The 18,605-nt window shown below is 42.9% G+C and overlaps 1 protein-coding gene across 1 annotated transcript; it reads left to right on the top strand.

Annotated features, from left to right (window-relative positions):
- Positions 1-816: 816 nt before the first annotated feature.
- LOC125517419 (peroxidase 70) lies at positions 817-2,398 on the top strand. The gene is made up of 3 exons (XM_048682614.2): positions 817-1,108; positions 1,232-1,423; positions 1,517-2,398. The coding sequence occupies exons 1-3, from the start codon at positions 893-895 to the stop codon at positions 2,075-2,077; spliced, it is 969 nt and encodes a 322-aa protein (XP_048538571.2). The 5' UTR covers positions 817-892; the 3' UTR covers positions 2,078-2,398.
- The last annotated feature ends 16,207 nt before the right edge of the window (positions 2,399-18,605 follow it).

The following is an 18,605-nucleotide window of genomic DNA, read 5'->3' as shown; positions in this document are numbered from 1 at the left end:
AAGAAAAGATCATTAATTCTTAATGCTTTTCCTTTTTCATATTGTATTCCTTAATTTTGTAGTTCTGCAGAGAACATAAATGTGGAATCCGGTTTAGTAATTCACATTTTGCATTTGTTATTAAACGAGCTAATTTAAAAAAATGCCTAAATGCACCGATTTGCAACTTTGAAACTGTATATTTTAGGGAGTGGGGGGGGGGGGGGGGGGCATTATTTTTAGACCCTTAGTTTCTCGCCTGGGGCGTCGGCCAATCCTGGCTCCGCCACTGACCAACACGATATAGGAAACTGGGAAAGCGGATGCCAGTTGGAGCTAGAAAATTAGACCTTAACTAAAGCAGCGCCATGGGTTTACTCACATCAGGGCTTACATCCTTCTCCGCTGCCATGTCCCATCGCCAATTCAATGTGTATTTATTTATGATCATAACGCTAATCTAATCAGATTAAGATGTCATTAAAAAGAAATTCATGAAACAACCCCACGGAGCATGGGACATGGCAAGACATAATTTCAATTAGCTAGGAATATGATCTTTATCCATAGAGATCTATGACCACACACCAACTTTTTTATATATGATTATTTATATATATACTCGAAATGCTATCTGCTAATGACATGTGAACAAAGATGAATCAGTTTTTGGCACCTACCTTTAAGATGCGTCGGCGCGTCGCACTTAGTCAACCAGAGAAAGAAACCACGTGCAACTTGTCATACTTTTCCACAACCCTAGCGGCCTTTTGGCCATTCTGCATGCATCTCATGCAATGGAAAGAACAGCAGTATTATAAATAGATGGCTCGTGCCCGCCACAGTTAAGCAAAGCCACTGAGCTTACAGTGAAAAACACACTGAACCTACGTACGTATACACATTGTGAGCCATGGCTTTGTGCTCCAGCTGCCGGACATGGCACTGCGTGCTTGCCCTCTTCCTCCTCTCCTCGGCGGCCTATGGGCAGCTCTCGCCGTCGTTCTACGCGAAGAGCTGCCCGACGCTTGAGCTCACCGTGCGCGCCATCATGATCAAGGCTCTCCTCGCCGAGCGCCGAATGGGCGCGTCCCTCCTCAGGCTCCACTTCCATGACTGCTTTGTTCAAGTAAGTCAACTATAAACCCTTAAAGCAAACATAGTTATGCCGATTGATGTATAATCGTATAGAATTTATTTTCTTTTCACGGAGAAGGTCAGGATTAACGGTGGAATTTTGTTATATGTATAGGGCTGCGACGGGTCCATTCTCTTGGATGACGTGGGTAGCTTCGTGGGCGAGAAGACTGCCTTTCCGAACGTGAACTCGGTGCGGGGCTACGAGGTGATCGACCAGATCAAGAGGAACGTGGAGCTGGCCTGCCCTGGCGTCGTATCCTGCGCCGACATCACCGCCCTCGCAGCACGGGACGGCGTCTTTCTGGTGCGTACAATACAATACGATCAATGACAGTGGGTACGTAGGCTGCACGTTCGGGTTGCTGACTACGTAGACTGCACGTTCGGGTTCCTGCAGCTAGGCGGGCCCAGCTGGGCGGTGCCGCTCGGCCACCGGGACTCGACGACGGCCAGCCTGACTCAGGCGAACAGCGACCTCCCAGGGCCCAGCTTAAACCTGGACCAGCTCATCGCCGCGTTCGCCAAGAAGCAGCTGAGCCCGCGGGACCTCACGGCGCTCTCCGGCACCCACACCATCGGCTTCTCGCAGTGCCTCAACTTCCGCGACCACATCTACAACGGCACCAACATCGACCCGGCGTTCGCCGCGCTGCGCAAGGGCGCCTGCCCCGCCCAGGCCCCTAACGGCGACACCAACCTCGCGCCATTAGACGTGCAGACGCCGCTCCTCTTCGACAACGCCTACTATCGCAACCTGGTGGCCAAGCGCGGCCTGCTCAACTCCGACCAGGTGCTCTTCAACGGCGGCTCTCAGGATACGCTGGTGCGCCAGTACGCCGCCAACCCGGCGTTGTTTGCCTCCGACTTGGTGACGGCCATGATTAAGATGGCGAGCCTCACCCCGCCCAGCGGAACCCCCACCCAGATCAGGCGCAACTGCAGGGTCATCAACAGCTGACGTAACATGCATCTTCGCATCGTATATCTACGTGTTACAGTGTTAAGTAGTATACATGCACAACATGTAAATACGCATGCATGCATGGCAGAATAAGAGCCGTTTGATTTCACAAAGTAATTTGCACTACTTCCTTCCGTAAAAATATATATAAGCGTTTAGATCACTAGAGGGAATATGTACCTGGGGCGGGCTCAGGTCCAGAGGTGAGTAACCGGACCCTCTACCTCCAAGATTGTAAAATACCTTCTTCATCATGTAATCTCCAAAGTTGCAAACAGTACTATAATGAAAACAGGGTATATGGTCTTTTATGCAAGATCTAACGGTTGTGTACGTCCTAAACTATAGACAGCATGCGGGTTGCAAACGTTCTTCTTCTGGTGAACGGTTGTATGGAGCCGGTTGATGTGTGGTGCACAGCTAATTAAGGGGAGGTCCACGCATGTGGCTTCACCTTCATGATTGGTGTTCGTCAGCTCCCTTCAGCTCTGGAATCGCATCCGTGTGGTTCAAGGGGAGCCCTCCATGTTTTGATAGCCCTTCTTTCCTATTTCATGATGGCGTCGACCCCAGACCATGTTCATTGCCCTCTATGGCAACAATGGTACCTCTGGTCGGTGTTAGAAGGCTCTCCATGATGTAGGCCCGTCCGCGTAGCAAGCGTGTTTCTCTTTGAAGGTCGGAGTGTGTGCCATAGGGGCTATATATATATATATATATATATATATATATATATATATATGCTCATGATGGTTATATGTATATCTTGTCTGAGTTTGCAATTTCCCTAAATCGCTTTTCTGAGAGAAAGAAGAGCGAGGTGAGGCGGAGCTCCGAGGCCGAGCAGGGGGTGCTGCAGCAACGCGCGGGGCTGCAGGCGAGGCTGAGCCGGAGCCGCTGATGTCCTGGTGGCGAGTCAGAGGGTTGACCAATACGGGTGGCAGCTTTTAGAATAAGAACCGTTTGGTTCAAATAATTGTTGGGGATCGTAGCAGAAATTTAAAATTTTCTACGCATCACCAAGATCAATCTATGGAGTAATCTAGCAACGAGGGGAAGGGGAGTGCATCTACATACCCTTGTAGATCACTAAGCGGAAGCGTTACTAGCTAGAACGCGGATGAGGTAGTTGTACTCGTAGCGATTCAGATCGCGGTCGATTCCGATCTAAGCGCCGAACAACGGCGCCTCCGTGTTCAACACACGTGCAGCCCGGTGACGTCTCCCATGCCTTGATCCAGCAAGAAGAGAGGGAGAGGTTGGGGAAGACTCCGTCCAGCAGCAGCACGACGGCGTGGTGGTGGTGCAGGAGCGCGGTACTCCAGCAAGGCTTTGCCAAGCACTACGAAATACGAGGAGGGAGAGAGGTAGGGCTGCGCCTTGGGAGAGAAAGACTCGTGTGTTGTGCAGCCCCAAAACCTCCACTATATATAGGGGCAAGGGCAAGGGGAGGCGCCCTAGGGTTTCCCCTAGGGGGGGCGGCCAGGGCAGATGGGATCTCCCCCTTGGGTGACTTGGCCCCCAAGCCAGGAGGTGGGAACCCTAGATGGGGCGCTCCAAACCCCCTGGTCACGTGGGAATAGGTGAGGGTGGCGCACAACCCCTTAGTGGGCTGGTTTTCCCCCTTCCCTTGGCCCATGAAGCCCCCCAACACTTGACGGGGCTCCCGAAACACCTTTCGGTCATGCTGGTCATCACCCGGTACCTCCGGACCACTTCTGGCTCCAAAACCCTTCGTCCAATATATCAATCTTCACCTCCGGACCATTCCGGAACTCCTCGTGGCATCCGGGATCTCATCCGGGACTCCGAACAACATTCGGTAACCGCATACATACTTTCCCTATAACCCTAGCGTCATCGAACCTTAAGTGTGTAGACCCTACGGGCTCGGGAATAATGCAGACATGACCGAGACATCTCTCTGGTCAATAACCAACAGCGGGATCTGGATACCCATGTTGGATCCCACATATTCCACGATGATCTCATCGGATGAACCACGATGTCAAGGATTCAGTCAATCTCGTATACAATTCCCTTTGTCTACCGGTATAGTACTTGCCCGAGATTCGATCGTTGGTATCCCAATACCTTGTTCAATCTCATTACCGGCAAGTCTCTTTACTCGTTCCGTAACACATCATCCCGTGATCAACTCCTTGGTCACATTGTGCACATTATGATGATGTCCTACCGAGTGGGCCCAGAGATACCTCCCCATTTACACGGAGTGAAAAATCCCAGTCTCGATTCGTGCCAACCCAACAGACACTTTCGGAGATACCCGTAGTGCACCTTTATAGCCACCCAGTTACGTTGTGGCGTTTGGTACACCCAAAGCATTCCTACGGTATCCGGGAGTTGCACAATCTCATGGTCTAAGGAAATGATACTTGACATTAGAAAAGCTTTAGTAAACGAACTATACGATCTTGTGCTAGGCTTAGGATTGGGTCTTGTCCATCACATCATTCTCCTAATGATGTGATCTCGTTATCAATGACATCCAATGTCCATGGTCAGGAAACCATGACCATCTATTGATCAACGAGCTAGTCAACTAGAGGCTTACTAGGGACATGTTGTGGTCTATGTATTCACACATGTATTACGGTTTCTGTTTAATACAATTATAGCATGAACAATAGACAATTATCATGAACAAGGAAATACAATAATAACCATTTTATTATTGCCTCTAGGGAATATTTCAAATAGTCTCCCACTTGCACTAGAGTCAACAATCTAGTTCACATCACTATGTGATTGCAATGAATCCAACACCCATGGGGTTTGTTCATATCTTGCTTGTGAGAGAGGTTTATTAGTCAATGAGTCTGAACCTTTCAGATCCATGTGTGCTTTACAAATCTCTGTCATCTTGTAGATGCAGCTACCACACGCTACTTGGAGCTATTCCAAATAAATGTTCTACTATACGAATCCGGTTTACTAGTCAGAGTCATCCGGATTAGTGTCAAAGTTTGCATCGACGTAACCCTTTACGACGAACTCTTTTACCACCTCCATAATCGAGAAAATTCCTTAGTCCTCTAGTTACTAAGGATAAGTTCAACCGCTGTCGTGTGATCCATTCCTGGATCACTCTTGTACCCCTTGACTGACTCATGGCAAGGCACACTTCACGTGCGGTACACAGCATAGCATACTGTAGAGCCTACGTCTAAAGCATAGGGGACGACCTTCGTCTTTTCTCTCTCTTCTGCCGTGGTCAGGTCTTGAGTCTTACTCAATACTCACACCTTGTAACACAGCCAAGAACTCCTTCTTTGCTGATCTATTTTGAACTCCTTCAAAATCTTGTCATGGTATGTGTTCATTTGAAAGTACTATTAAGTGTTTTTGATCTATCCTTATAGATCTTGATGCTCAATGTTCAAGAAGCTTAATCCAGATTTTCCATTGAAAAACACTTTTCAAATAACCCTGCATGCTTTCCAGAAATTCTACATCATTTCTGATCAACAATATGTTAACAACATATACTCATCAAAAATTCTATAGTGCTCCCACTCACTTCTTTGGAAATACAAGTTTCTCATAAACTTTGTATAAACCCAAAATCTTTGATCATCTCATCAAAGCGTACATTCCAACTCCGAGATGCTTACTCCAGTCCTTAGAAGGATTGCTGGAGCTTTGCATACTTGTCAGCATCTTTCAGGATTGACAAAACCTTCTGGTTGTATCACATACAACCTTTCCTCAAGAAAAATGTCGAGGAAACAATGTTTTTTACATCCTATCTGCAAGCTTTCATAAATAATGCAGTAACTGCTAACATAATTCCAACAGACTCTTAGCATCGCTACGAGTGAGAAAGTCTCATCGTAGTCAACTCATTGAACTTGTCGGGAAACATCTTAACGACAAGTCGAGCTTTCTTAATGGTGACACTTACCATCATTGTCTGTCTTCCTTTTAAAATCCATCTGCACCCAATAGCCTTACGACCATCAAGTGGTTCTTTCAAAGTCTATACTTTCTTTTACACATGGATCCTCTCTCGAATTTTATGGCCTCGAGCCATTCTTCAGAATCTGGGCCCACCATCACTTCTCCATAGCTCGTAGGTTCATTGTTGTCTAGCAACATGACTTCCAAGACAGGATTACGTACCACTCTGAAGTAGTATGCACCCTTGTCGACCTATGAGGTTTGGTAGTGACTTGATCCGAAGTTTCATGATCACTATCATAAGCTTCCACTTCAATTGGTGTAGGTGCCACAAGAACAACTTCCTGTGCCCTGCTACACGCTAGTTGAAGTGACGGTTCAATAACCTCATCAAGTCTCCACCATCCTCCCACTCAATTCTTTCGAGAGAAACCTTTTTTCGAGAAAGGACCCGTTTTTAGAAACAATCACTTTTGCTTCCGGATCTGAAATAGGAGGTATACCCAACTATTTTTGGGTATTCTATGAAGATGCATTTATCTGCTTTGGGTTCGAGCTTATCAGCCTGAAACTTTTTCACATAAGCATCGGAGCCCCAAACTTTTAAGAAACGACAGCTTAGGTTTCTCTAAACCATAGTTCATACGGTTTCGTCTCAACGGAATTGTGTGGTGCCCTATTTAAAGTGAGTGCGGTTGTCTCTAATGCCTAACCCATAAACGATAGTGGTAATTCGATAAGAGACATCATGGTATGCACCATATCCAATAGGGTGCAGTTGTGATGTTCGGACACACCATCACACTATGGTGGTCCAGGCGGTATTAGTTGTGCAACAATTTCCACAATGTCTTAATTGTGTGCCAAACTCATAACTCAGATATTCATCTCTATGATCATATCATAGACATTTTATTATCTTGTCACGATGATCTTTAACTTCACTCTGAAATTACTTAAACCTTTCAATAATTCAGACTTGTGTTTCATCAAGTAAATATACTCAGAATCTACTCAAATCATCTGTGAAGTAAGAACATAACGATATCCACTGCGTGCCTCGGCACTCATTGGACTGCACACATCAAAATGTATTACTTCCAACAAGTTGCTTTCTTGTTCCATCTTACTGAAAACGAGGCCTTTCAGTCATCTTGCCCATGTGGTATGATTTGCATGTGGCAAGTGATTCAAAATCAAGTGAGTCCAAATGATCCATCTGCATGGAGTTTCTTCATGCATATCTACCAATAGACATGGTTCGCATGTCTCAATCTTTTAAAAAACGAGTGAGTTCAAAGATCCATCAACATGGGGCTTCTTCATGCGTTTTATACCAACATGACTCAAATGGCAGTGCTACAAGTACGTGGTACTATCATTACTATCTTATATCTTTTGGCATGAACATGTGTATCACTACGATCGAGATTCAATAAACCATTCATTTTAGGTGCAAGACCATTGAAGGTATTATTCAAATAAACAGAGTAACCATTATTCTCCTTAAATGAATAACCGTGTGGCGATAAACATAATCCAATCATGTCTATGCTCAACGCAAACACCAAATAACAATTATTTCGGTTTAACACCAATCTCGATGGTAGAGGGAGAGTGCGATTTTGATCACATCAACCTTGGAAACACTTCCAACACATATCGTCATCTCACCTTTAGCTAGTCTCCGCAGCCTTTTATTTCGAGTTACTAACGCTTAGCAACCGAACCGATATTTATTACCCTGGTGCTACTAGGAGTACTAGTAAAGTACAGAATAATATGACGTATATCCAAAATACTTCTGTCGACCTTGCCAGCCTTCTCATCTACCAAGTATCTAGGGTAGTTCTGCTTCAGTGACCGTTCCCCTCATTATAGAAGCACTTAGTCTCGGGTTTGGTTCAACCTTGGGTTTCTTCACTAGAGCAGCAACTGATTTTCCGTCTCATGAAGTATTCCTTCTTTCCCTTGCCCTTCTTGAAACTAGTGGTTTAACCATCAACAATTGATGCTCCTACTTGATTTCTACTTTCGCGGTGTCAAACATCGCGAGTTGCTCAAGGATCATCATGTCTATCCCTGATATGTTATAGTTCATCACGAAGCTCCAATAGCTTGGTGGCAGTGACTATGGAGAACAATCACTATCTCATCTGGAAGATTAACTCCCACTCGATTCAAGCGATTGCAGTATTCAGACAATCTGAGCACATGCTCAACGATTGAGTTTTTCTCCCTTAGTTTGCAGGCTTAAGAAACTTGTCAGAGGTCTCATACCCCTTGACGTGGGCACTAGTCTGAAATTCCAATTTCAGTCTTTGGAACATCTCATATGTTCTGCGACGTTTCAAAAACGTCTTTGGTGCCACAATTCTAAACCGTTAGTATTACGTACTGAACTATCACGTAGTCATCAAAACGTGTATGTCAGATGTTTCCCAACATCTACAGACGATGCTCGAGGTTCAACACACTGAGTGGTGCATTAAGGACATAACCCTTCTGTGCAGCAATGAGGACAATCCTCAGTTCATGGACCCAGTCCGCATAATTGCTACTGTCAACTCTCAGCTAAATTTTCTCTAGGAACATATCTAAAACAGTAGAACCAAAGCATGAGCTACGACATAATTTGCAAAGACCTTTTGACTATGTTCATGATAATTAAGTTCATCTAATCAAATTATTCAATGAACTCCCACTTAGATAGACATCCCTCTAGTCATCTAAGTGATACATGATCCGAGTCAACTAGGCCGTGTCCAATCATCACGTGAGACGGACTAGTCATCATCGGTGAACATCTTCATGTTGATCGTATCCACTATACGACTCATGTTCGACCTTTCGGTTTTCCGTGTTCCGAGGCAATGTCTGTACATGCTAGGCTCGTCAAGTTAACCTAAGTGTATTGCGTGTGTAAATCTGGCTTACACCCGTTGTATGCGAACGTTAGAACCTATCACACCCGATCATCACGTGGTGCTTCGGAACAACGGACCTTAGCAACGGTGCACAGTTAGGGGGAACACTTTCTTGAAATTATTGCGAGGGGTCATCTTATTTATGCTACCGTCGTTCTAAGCAAATAAGATGTAAACATGACAAACATCACATGCAAACCATAAAGTGACATGATATGGCCAATATCATCTTGCGCCTTTGATCTCCATCTTCGAGGCGCGGCATGAACACCATCGTCACCGGCATGACACCATGATCTCCATCATCATGATCTCCATCATCGTGTCTTCATGAAGTTGCCTCGCCAACTACTACTTCTACTATTATGGCTAATGGTTAGCAAAAAAGTAAAGTAATTACATGGCGTTTTCATTGACACGTAGTTCATAAATAAATTAAGACAACTCCTATGTCTCCTGCCGGTTGTCATACTTATCGACATGCAAGTCGTGATTCCTATTACAAGAACATGATCAATCTCATACATCACATATATCATTCATCACATCCTTTTGGCCATATCACATCACATAGCATACCCTGCAAAAACAAGTTAGACGTTCTCTAATTGTTGTTGCATGTTTTACGTGGCTGCTATGGGTTTCTAGCAATAACGTTTCTTACCTACGCAAAACCACAACGGTGATATGCCAATTGCTATTTACCCTTCATAAGGACCCTTTTCATCGAATCCGATCCGACTAAAGTGGGAGAGACAGACACCCACCAGCCACCTTATGCATCAAGTGCATGTCAGTCGGTGGAACCTGTCTCACGTAAGTGTACGTGTAAGGTTGGTCCGGGCCGCTTCATCCCAAAATGCCGCCGAATCAAGATAAGACTAGTAATGGCAAGCAAATTGAACAAATCATCGCCCACAACTACTTTGTGTTCTACTCGTGCATAGAATCTACGCATAGACCTAGCTCTGATACCACTATTGGGGATCGTAGCAGAAATTTAAAATTTTCTACGCATCACCAAGATCAATCTATGGAGTAATCTAGCAACGAGGGAAAGGGGAGTGCATCTACATACCCTTGCAGATCGCTAAGCGGAAGCGTTACTAGAACGCGGATGAGGTAGTTGTACTCGTAGCGATTCAGATCGCGGTCGATTCCGATCTAAGCGCCGAACAACGGCGCCTCCGTGTTCAACACACATGCAGCCCGATGACGTCTCCCATCCCTTGATCAAGCAAGGAGAGAGGGAGAGGTTGGGGAAGACTCCGTCCAGCAGCAGCACGACGGCGTGGTGGTGGTGCAGGAGCGCGGTACTCCAGCAGGGCTTCGCCAAGCACTACGAGATACGAGGAGGGAGAGAGGTAGGGCTGCGCCTTGGGAGAGAGAGACTCGTGTGTTGTGCAGACCCAAAACCTCCACTATATATAGGGGCAAGGGCAAGGGGAGGCGCCCTAGGGTTTCCCCTAGGGGGGGGGGGCAGCGGCCAGGGCAGATGGGATCTCCCCCTTGGGTGACTTGGCCCCCAAGCCAGGAGGTGGGAACCCCAGATGGGGCGCCCCAAACCCCCTGGTCACGTGGGAATAGGTGAGGGTGGCACACAACCCCTTAGTGGGATGGTTTGCCCCCTTCCCTTGGCCCATGAAGCCCCCCAACACTTGACGGGGCTCCCGAAACACCTTTCGGTCATGCTGGTCATCACCCGGTACCTCCGGACCACTTCTGGCTCCAAAACCCTTCGTCCAATATATCAATCTTCACCTCCGGACCTTCCCGGAACTCCTCGTGACGTCTGGGATCTCATCCGGGACTTCGAACAACATTCGGTAACCGCATACATACTTTCCCTATAACCCTAGCGTCATCGAACCTTAAGTGTGTAGACCCTACGGGCTCGGGAATAATGCAGACATGACCGAGACATCTCTCTGGTCAATAACCAACAGCGGGATCTGGATACCCATGTTGGCTCCCACATGTTCCACGATGATCTCATCGGATGAACCACGATGTCAAGGATTCAGTCAATCTCGTATACAATTCCCTTTGTCTACCGGTATAGTACTTGCCCGAGATTCGATCGTTGGTATCCCAATACCTTGTTCAATCTCGTTACCGGCAAGTCTCTTTACTCGTTCCGTAACACATCATCCCGTGATCAACTCCTTGGTCACATTGTGCACATTATGATGATGTCCTACCGAGTGGGCCCAGAGATACCTCCCCGTTTACACGGAGTGACAAATCCCTGTCTCGATTCGTGCCAACCCAACAGACACTTTCGGAGATACCCGTAGTGCACCTTTATAGCCACCCAGTTACGTTGTGGCGTTTGGTACACCCAAAGCATTCCTACGGTATCCGGGAGTTGCACAATCTCATGGTCTAAGGAAATGATACTTGACATTAGAAAAGCTTTAGCAGACGAACTATACGATCTTGTGCTAGGCTTAGGATTGGGTCTTGTCCATCACATCATTCTCCTAATGATGTGATCCCGTTATCAATGACATCCAATGTCCATGGTCAGGAAGCCATGACCATCTATTGATCAACGAACTAGTCAACTAGAGGCTTACTAGGGACATGTTGTGGTCTATGTATTCACACATGTATTACGGTTTCCGGTTAATACAATTATAGCATGAACAATAGACAATTATCATGAACAAGGAAATACAATAATAACCATTTTATTATTGCCTCTAGGGCATATTTCCAACAATAATATATACCTAGGGTTGTGTTATGATCTCACTATGGTTTCTCTCTATGGATCTCACATATAGCAATACATGTTTCGATTACAGGATGGAGTAGAAAGGAAAGGTAGGTGGGGAAGGAAGTGTAGCCACCATGTTGTGTCATGCCAATGGCTTGATCCAACTTGGATGCCTTCCCCTGAACACTGGCCCTCCTTAAGTAGCTGATGACGATGCATGGGACAGGGTCTTCGAGTCATTGAGCCAGTTGGGCCCCACATACTTGCAATTAGGCAGCACTATATCCTGGTTGGCTTAGTCATGACGTGATCTTGTCCCTAATTAGTCCATTTAGCGGTAAGTCTTGCCACTGCAACATCTTCAGTGGACATGGTAGTTGGTTTCACTGCATAGTACAGGTTTTTGTTGCAGTGTGATCTGGGTCGCTGACATCCCTCCCCTCTTGAGAGGCGGCTTGTCCCCAAGCCAATGATGAAGGGTATAGCTCCTTGATAGCCATGACATCCTCCCACACGGCGTCTAGTATGGCAGTGTTAAACCAGTGAACCAGGACATGCACCTGCTGACTTGTAGGTGCACGACCCCACCGACATCAAGAATTTCAATATGGAGAAGTGGGTCATCAGTAATAATAAGAAGTTCTTTCAAAACAGGAGTACCTGCGATGAAAGTCTTATGAAGTTGAGAAACATGGAACATTGGGTGAACTTTGGAGCTTGGAGGGAGTTCAACTTCCAGGATGGCACACGACGGCAGCTTGATTGACGACGAGCTGTCGGTGGAGGCCTGGTCAACTACAGGGAGCATACCTCACGGGCGACGTGGCTCCAACGAATCCCGGTGGCGGTGTTAGACACTCTCAGAGGGAGCGCTTTGCTCTATCCAGGATGTCTTGAAGATTTGTATGCATGCAGAGGTAAATTTCCATGATGTGGACGGATGGATGATGCAAATCGTTTTTTACTAGAAAAAACATTTCTTGTTATCTTAGCCATCAATCTTTGTGATTAGCACAAAATTGACGGATATAAAGGGATGACGAAAGGAGAACCAAGAAATCTTACTCCCTTTATTATTATTAGGTATAGATATAGATATAGATATGGATACATTCCCGCCCCTTTCGTTGACTCTATTAAATCTTCATGCATGGCATGTTGCCTGCTCTCTTTTATGTGTGGCTCCCACCTGTCAATTGGGAAAAGAAAAAAACATAAAACATAAAAATCACATGCCAAGGATTCAAAAGAAAGCCCTTGCTTTGCAATCCTGTAGCATTAACCAGTGCACAACAAGCTACTTATTTTATTAGTTGGAGATATTTGCCGCGACCCAACACATAGCAATACACATCATATGTACGCAGAACATGTAAGTATATGTTGATACAACATGACATCACAACATAACTCTATGACTCAAAGTATTTATTTAAAAGACTTCAAAGAGCCGTATATAACATGTTATTATAGACATGAGTCTCATGACCAAGCTACAAAGTCATACAAGGAACAAGCACATAGGGAATCTTATCCTGTCTGAGTACAGACAACTAAAAGAAAGAAAGTTAGAAAGCATGTCTATCTACAGGAGCCTCCATAGGAACCAGACCTCTGTCTGGGATTCCCAAGCTACTCGTCGAAGCCCACGTGGATCAACTAATGAGGCCGAAGTCTCCTCTGCAAAAATATAAATTAAGCAAATGTGAGTACAAATGTACTTAGAAAGACATACATCAGAACTAACTATTTATACATTAGTATCAACAATGGGGTTGTGGAGTTTAACTACAATAAGGCAGCTTTGACTCAGTGGCTATCTTGTACTACGACTACTATTATTATCTTTGAGGTGAGAAAGCGCACATGAGTCCACATAGTCACCATATCAATACACCACTATGGACCTGCTCCCGTGTCCCTACGAGATGGCCATCCACAGCACGCACGCTTATCTTGTGCATTTTAGAGTATCCACTTCAAGTTGTCTATGAACAATGTAGCTTTCCAAGTAGTCCGTATTCGAGGACGCCGCTGTCTGAATAGATCGTTAACACTGCAGGGGTGTACTTCTTTACACACGCTCTCACCACTTACCATCATATACATGCAATGTATCTCGGCAACCTTCAAGTAGAGGCCTGGCAAGGGTGTCGGTCACAACCTGACTGACCACACAAAACTCCAGTCCAGGTTTATCGCCTATTTGAGGTTGTATCCGCAAGGGAAGTCCAACCGAGGTTTCTATCATGACCTCAAACGATGTGAGCAGGGTTCCTAAGTCTACCTCGATGGATGGTACTGCGCTTGGTACACTGTGCCACGTGTCTAAACATCCCAAGTCCATCCCGTCTGGTAGTACTGTGCTTGGTATGGCCAATAGCACATCCTACAAACACCCAAAACTAGTTGCAACTCCTAGACAGAGATCAAGGTGATTAATAAGTCGAGAGGGTCAATTAAATATCCCAACACGTGGTAGTAACTGTTCTTGGATCATAAACACGGAACTTGATTCTTAAGGACGGTCTCAATGAGACGACCCACCATGTACTCCTACATGGCCTCTCATCGCTACCTTTACAAATCGAGTTCGCACACTTAACTCTCAACATCAGGACATAATCATACCACTCCAATTCATCCTAGATGAATTAGACCAGACACAACTCTAAGCAATAACAAGCATGGCATGGATGAAATCATAACATAGCTCAAGCAACTCCTAATCATGCTAGGAAGGATTGGCTATTTACAAATAACAGTTGAATCATTGTTTTCCTAATGCAGTAAAAGAGAGTAGAAGCAAGAGAGTAGGGTTGTATCGGAATGATCAAGGGGGGTTGCTTGGCTGACACTTCTGAAGATAGTATTGTTCTTCATCGGTATCAACGATCACAATGTCGGAATCATCGTCTACCGAGAAGGAGCAAACACCGACAACAGAGAAGGAATACAATCAATGCAATGCAACAATATGATGCATGAATATGACATGGACATAAGCTGGTGTTTGAGCTAGTGCAAAATGCTAGCATGTTAGTTGAAGTTCATTTGAATCATGTATTCAATTCAAACTCCAAAAAAGCATTAAAATGCCCTTTGATTGATATGTCATGATCAGCAGGTATAAGTTGCTTTAACATGCATGAAAATGCCATAAACAGATTCTTCATATTTTTCTGATAATTTTTCATATATAAATTATTTTCATCTGAGTTATAAATTATTTTCTATGATTAACACCAAGTTTTTACAACTGTTCGTAAATCTCAAGATGATATGTCGGCTCAGTCTCTTGAAGATGCTTAGAGGGGTAAGGTGTGTGTTTATGCGTTCATAAGGGTGAGTGTATGCACGTGTATAGGCACTTGCATCTGTATTATGTTAAAAATCATATTTTTTTTAATACAAAACTTTTATAATTCTGAATTATTGAAAGAAGAAGAAAAAATAAAATCAAAATTCATTAAAGAAATGACAAAACAGACAGCCCGGCACATGGGCAGGCCTAAAAAGACGCGCTTGGGCACCGGAGGGTACACGTTGCGCATCCTCCCAGCGCGCCGGGCGCCAAATAGAACCCCCAACTTGTTTGTTTCTTTAGTTCCCGCAAACGGGCGCCAACCACCCCCCCCCCCCCCCTCCATCCCGACCCTACGCATTGCCCTTTTAGCGCTCGTTTTTTCTCTGTTTTAAACTGCAAAAAATACATGTAAGTTGTCTTTCAAACCCGTGACGCCGAGTTCAGTTTATGCCGCTAACCAACAAAACACGTCACCTGGTGTGATAACATACATATTTTTCATCTTTTCATCTATTTTTCTCTGTCCCTTTTTTTCTTTCATTTTTAAAATCCGTGAACTTTTGATTTAAAACTGATGAACTCTTTTCTAAAGCCAATAAGTTTTTTCGAAATTCTTGATTTTTATTTCAAAATTGATGAACAATTTTTCAAATTCATGAACTTTTTCCATATATGTAAACTTTTTTCAAAGTGGATGAACTTTTTTCAAAATTGTAATTTTTGAGAAAATATTCAATTTTTTTGAAAATTGTTATTTTCTAGAATTTATATGATTTTTTACAAAACTGATAAACTTCTTCTACTTTCGATCTTTTCTCAAAATCCTGGACTTTTTCAAAGTGTAATTAACTTTTTCAAAATTGATGAAATTGTTTCCATAAATTGATGAACTTTAAAAATTCTGAACTTTCTTTCCATACTCGTGAACTTTTCAATGTAAATATGAGAACAGTTTTTCAAATTCAAGGTTTATGCCCTTTTTCTTCTAAATTTCCGTTTTTTTCACGAAAGTCAAAATTGTTGACTTTCCTCGACAGCTCACTGACAACGCTGACCGACCAACCCAGTTTTTTTAAGAAAAAAAAAACAAAAATCTGGCGCAATGGATACCCGCTGGCGCGGCAAGCGCTGTAGGGCGTGCCTATGCCTCGCTCCAAGCGACACAGTAGGACATCTCACTGAAGGCAGCCGCCTGATTTATCCAGCCCAGCTTTGACACAACACTCGTGCAATTTTTTTTAAAAAAAATTTGCACTCTTTTTTCTTTATTTTTTATAATTTTATGATATTTCAATATATTATAAGTATTTATATTATAAAAATAAGTTTATATTCAAAATTTGAAAATTGTTAGCCATGCATTAAAAATGTGAAGTGTGCATAGGAAAAAAAATTGTTGTATAGAATAAATGTATTTAGAAATGTATAACGTGGATGGAAAAGTAGAAATAAAAAATATTATAATTTTTGATATTTTATTGTAAAATGTTGATCACGCATTAAAAAATGTTAAGTGTATATAGAAAAAATGTGTCCGATTTATAAAAAAATGTACAATACATAATAAATTAGAAATAAAAAATAAAAAAAGTTTCAATTTCTTTTTGAAAATGTTAATTATGCATTTTAAAATGGTAAGTGTGTATAGAAAAAATGTTTCAAACGCATACAAAAAATGTAACAAGTGTATGGAAAAAATTAGAAATCAAAAGGTACAATAATTTTTCAATGGTTTTTAAAAGTCTTAATTATGCAGTTAAAAATTGTTAAATGTGTATAGAAAATATGTTTTTGATATATAAAAAAATGTACAATGTGCATGGAAAAAAGTAGACATCAAAGTATACTCCCTCCGACCGAAAAACCTCAAATGGATGTATCTAGTTAGTGCTAGATACATCTAACTAGATACATCCATTTGAGGGACAATCTTGGGACGAGTTTTTTCGGACGGAGGGAGTATATGTTTTGAAAAATGTTAATCATGTATTTGAAAAATAATAAACATGTATTGAAAAATATACAGTTTGTATGAAAAAACTACACATAAAAATGTTTTAAAAAATGTTGATCATGAATTTTGAAAATGTAATATGTGTATATAGAAACTGGTAGACACTTGACTTTCCTTTTGTAAAGTACATTCCACCAGTGAACATGCAATAATATAACATTTATTATTACCTTGTGCAATGAGTGCTTCTCTCTAGATTAAGGTTTGGGCTACCTCAAAGATTATCTGCATAAACTCATGGTTGTGACTGTTACCAGCGAGTATTTTGAAAGTTATAAAAAGGTCTGGTTCATGATGGACGAGAGGGATGGGCGTGCGATCATGACGCAAAATTGGAGAGAAGTCGTCGAGGGCGCCATGATAAAAGAAGGTGAAATGGTTGTGTTCAGGTTGATTAAGAAGGTAGCCTTAAGGTCAACATGATGAGTGGTATGATCCTTTGTTGTCCATCTGATGCACCCTGACTGAACGGCAGCTTAAGATATGTATGTACTAGGCAGTAGTTGAAGGGTGGTTGTTATGCAGTGATTGGAACTTGGTAGTAACCACTTTTGGGTCCAAGGGGATATGATGAAGATCATTCATCTTGTATTTTGTGACCTACGTGATATGTAAGTATACATATATTTGGCATGTAGTGTAAGCATGCATTCTGGTATCCTCCTTCATAATGTAATACCTTGGAAATCGGTACTGTGATTTCACTATTTTTTATTCGCTACACTAAGGGATACACTACACTTAACTCATTTCACACTAGAATATGAAATATGCTATGTCGAGACGCTAAATCAAATTCTATCCAACATTTATATTTGGACCAACATTTGATATGTGGTTCTAAAAATATGATTGCAATGACAAAATGAGTGTTCCTTTTTTTAGTAGAATTTAGAAATGATGCAACTTCCTGAAAAGAAAATGTAACCGTTTTTCATATGGACTAAATGCTAGTTTCATAGTTTGAAAATGAGGTTTCTGTTTTGACCATAATTCCACACAAAAAATTTGAAATTTGCATGTAAAAATGATAAAGCGTCATAGTTGTACGCAGAGTAAGATTCAGTCATGCATGGAATGTGAAAAATATGTTTGGTTAGAATAGATTTGTTGAATTAATTTCTGTATGATTTAAAATAGTATTTCCAACATTGCGAGTTTATGCCAAGGTGTCATTATGAAGCTAGCACCATGGTAACCAGAACAGCTGGACTCAAATCCATTGTTTTGGGGTGACAAATTCATATGGATCTTCAAAGGTCATAAATCCAAATCAGGGTTATACTTCAAGTTCTATTGTCCTACTTCTTCATATACCATTGGAGAGTGGTTTTGCTCTTGATTCACTAAGCCTGGGAAAAACATTGCTATATAGGAGTATTTGGGAAGGGAGGAGATAGCTCTGGCTATTTGTTGATGTATTTGTTTCTGGAAAAAAATGCATCGACTCCGCAACATAATAAACCTATGTTTGTCAATCTACCTTGGCACACTATTTACCTTATTATAGCTATGTAATCACATATACACATATTTCACTATAGATTATGGTGGACTCGAAATAAGAAAGGCGACTCGAAAGTACTGACTCAATATGTTGCAACTTCCGTTATGAACACACAACAAATTTCATT

The sequence above is a fragment of the Triticum urartu genome, chromosome 6A (genome assembly GCF_056163025.1).
Source record: "Triticum urartu cultivar PI428250 chromosome 6A, HENAU_Tu73, whole genome shotgun sequence".
In the NCBI taxonomy this organism is placed as follows: domain Eukaryota; kingdom Viridiplantae; phylum Streptophyta; class Magnoliopsida; order Poales; family Poaceae; genus Triticum; species Triticum urartu.
Note: the sequence above shows the minus strand (reverse complement) of the source record. Positions and strands in the feature narration are given on the sequence as shown.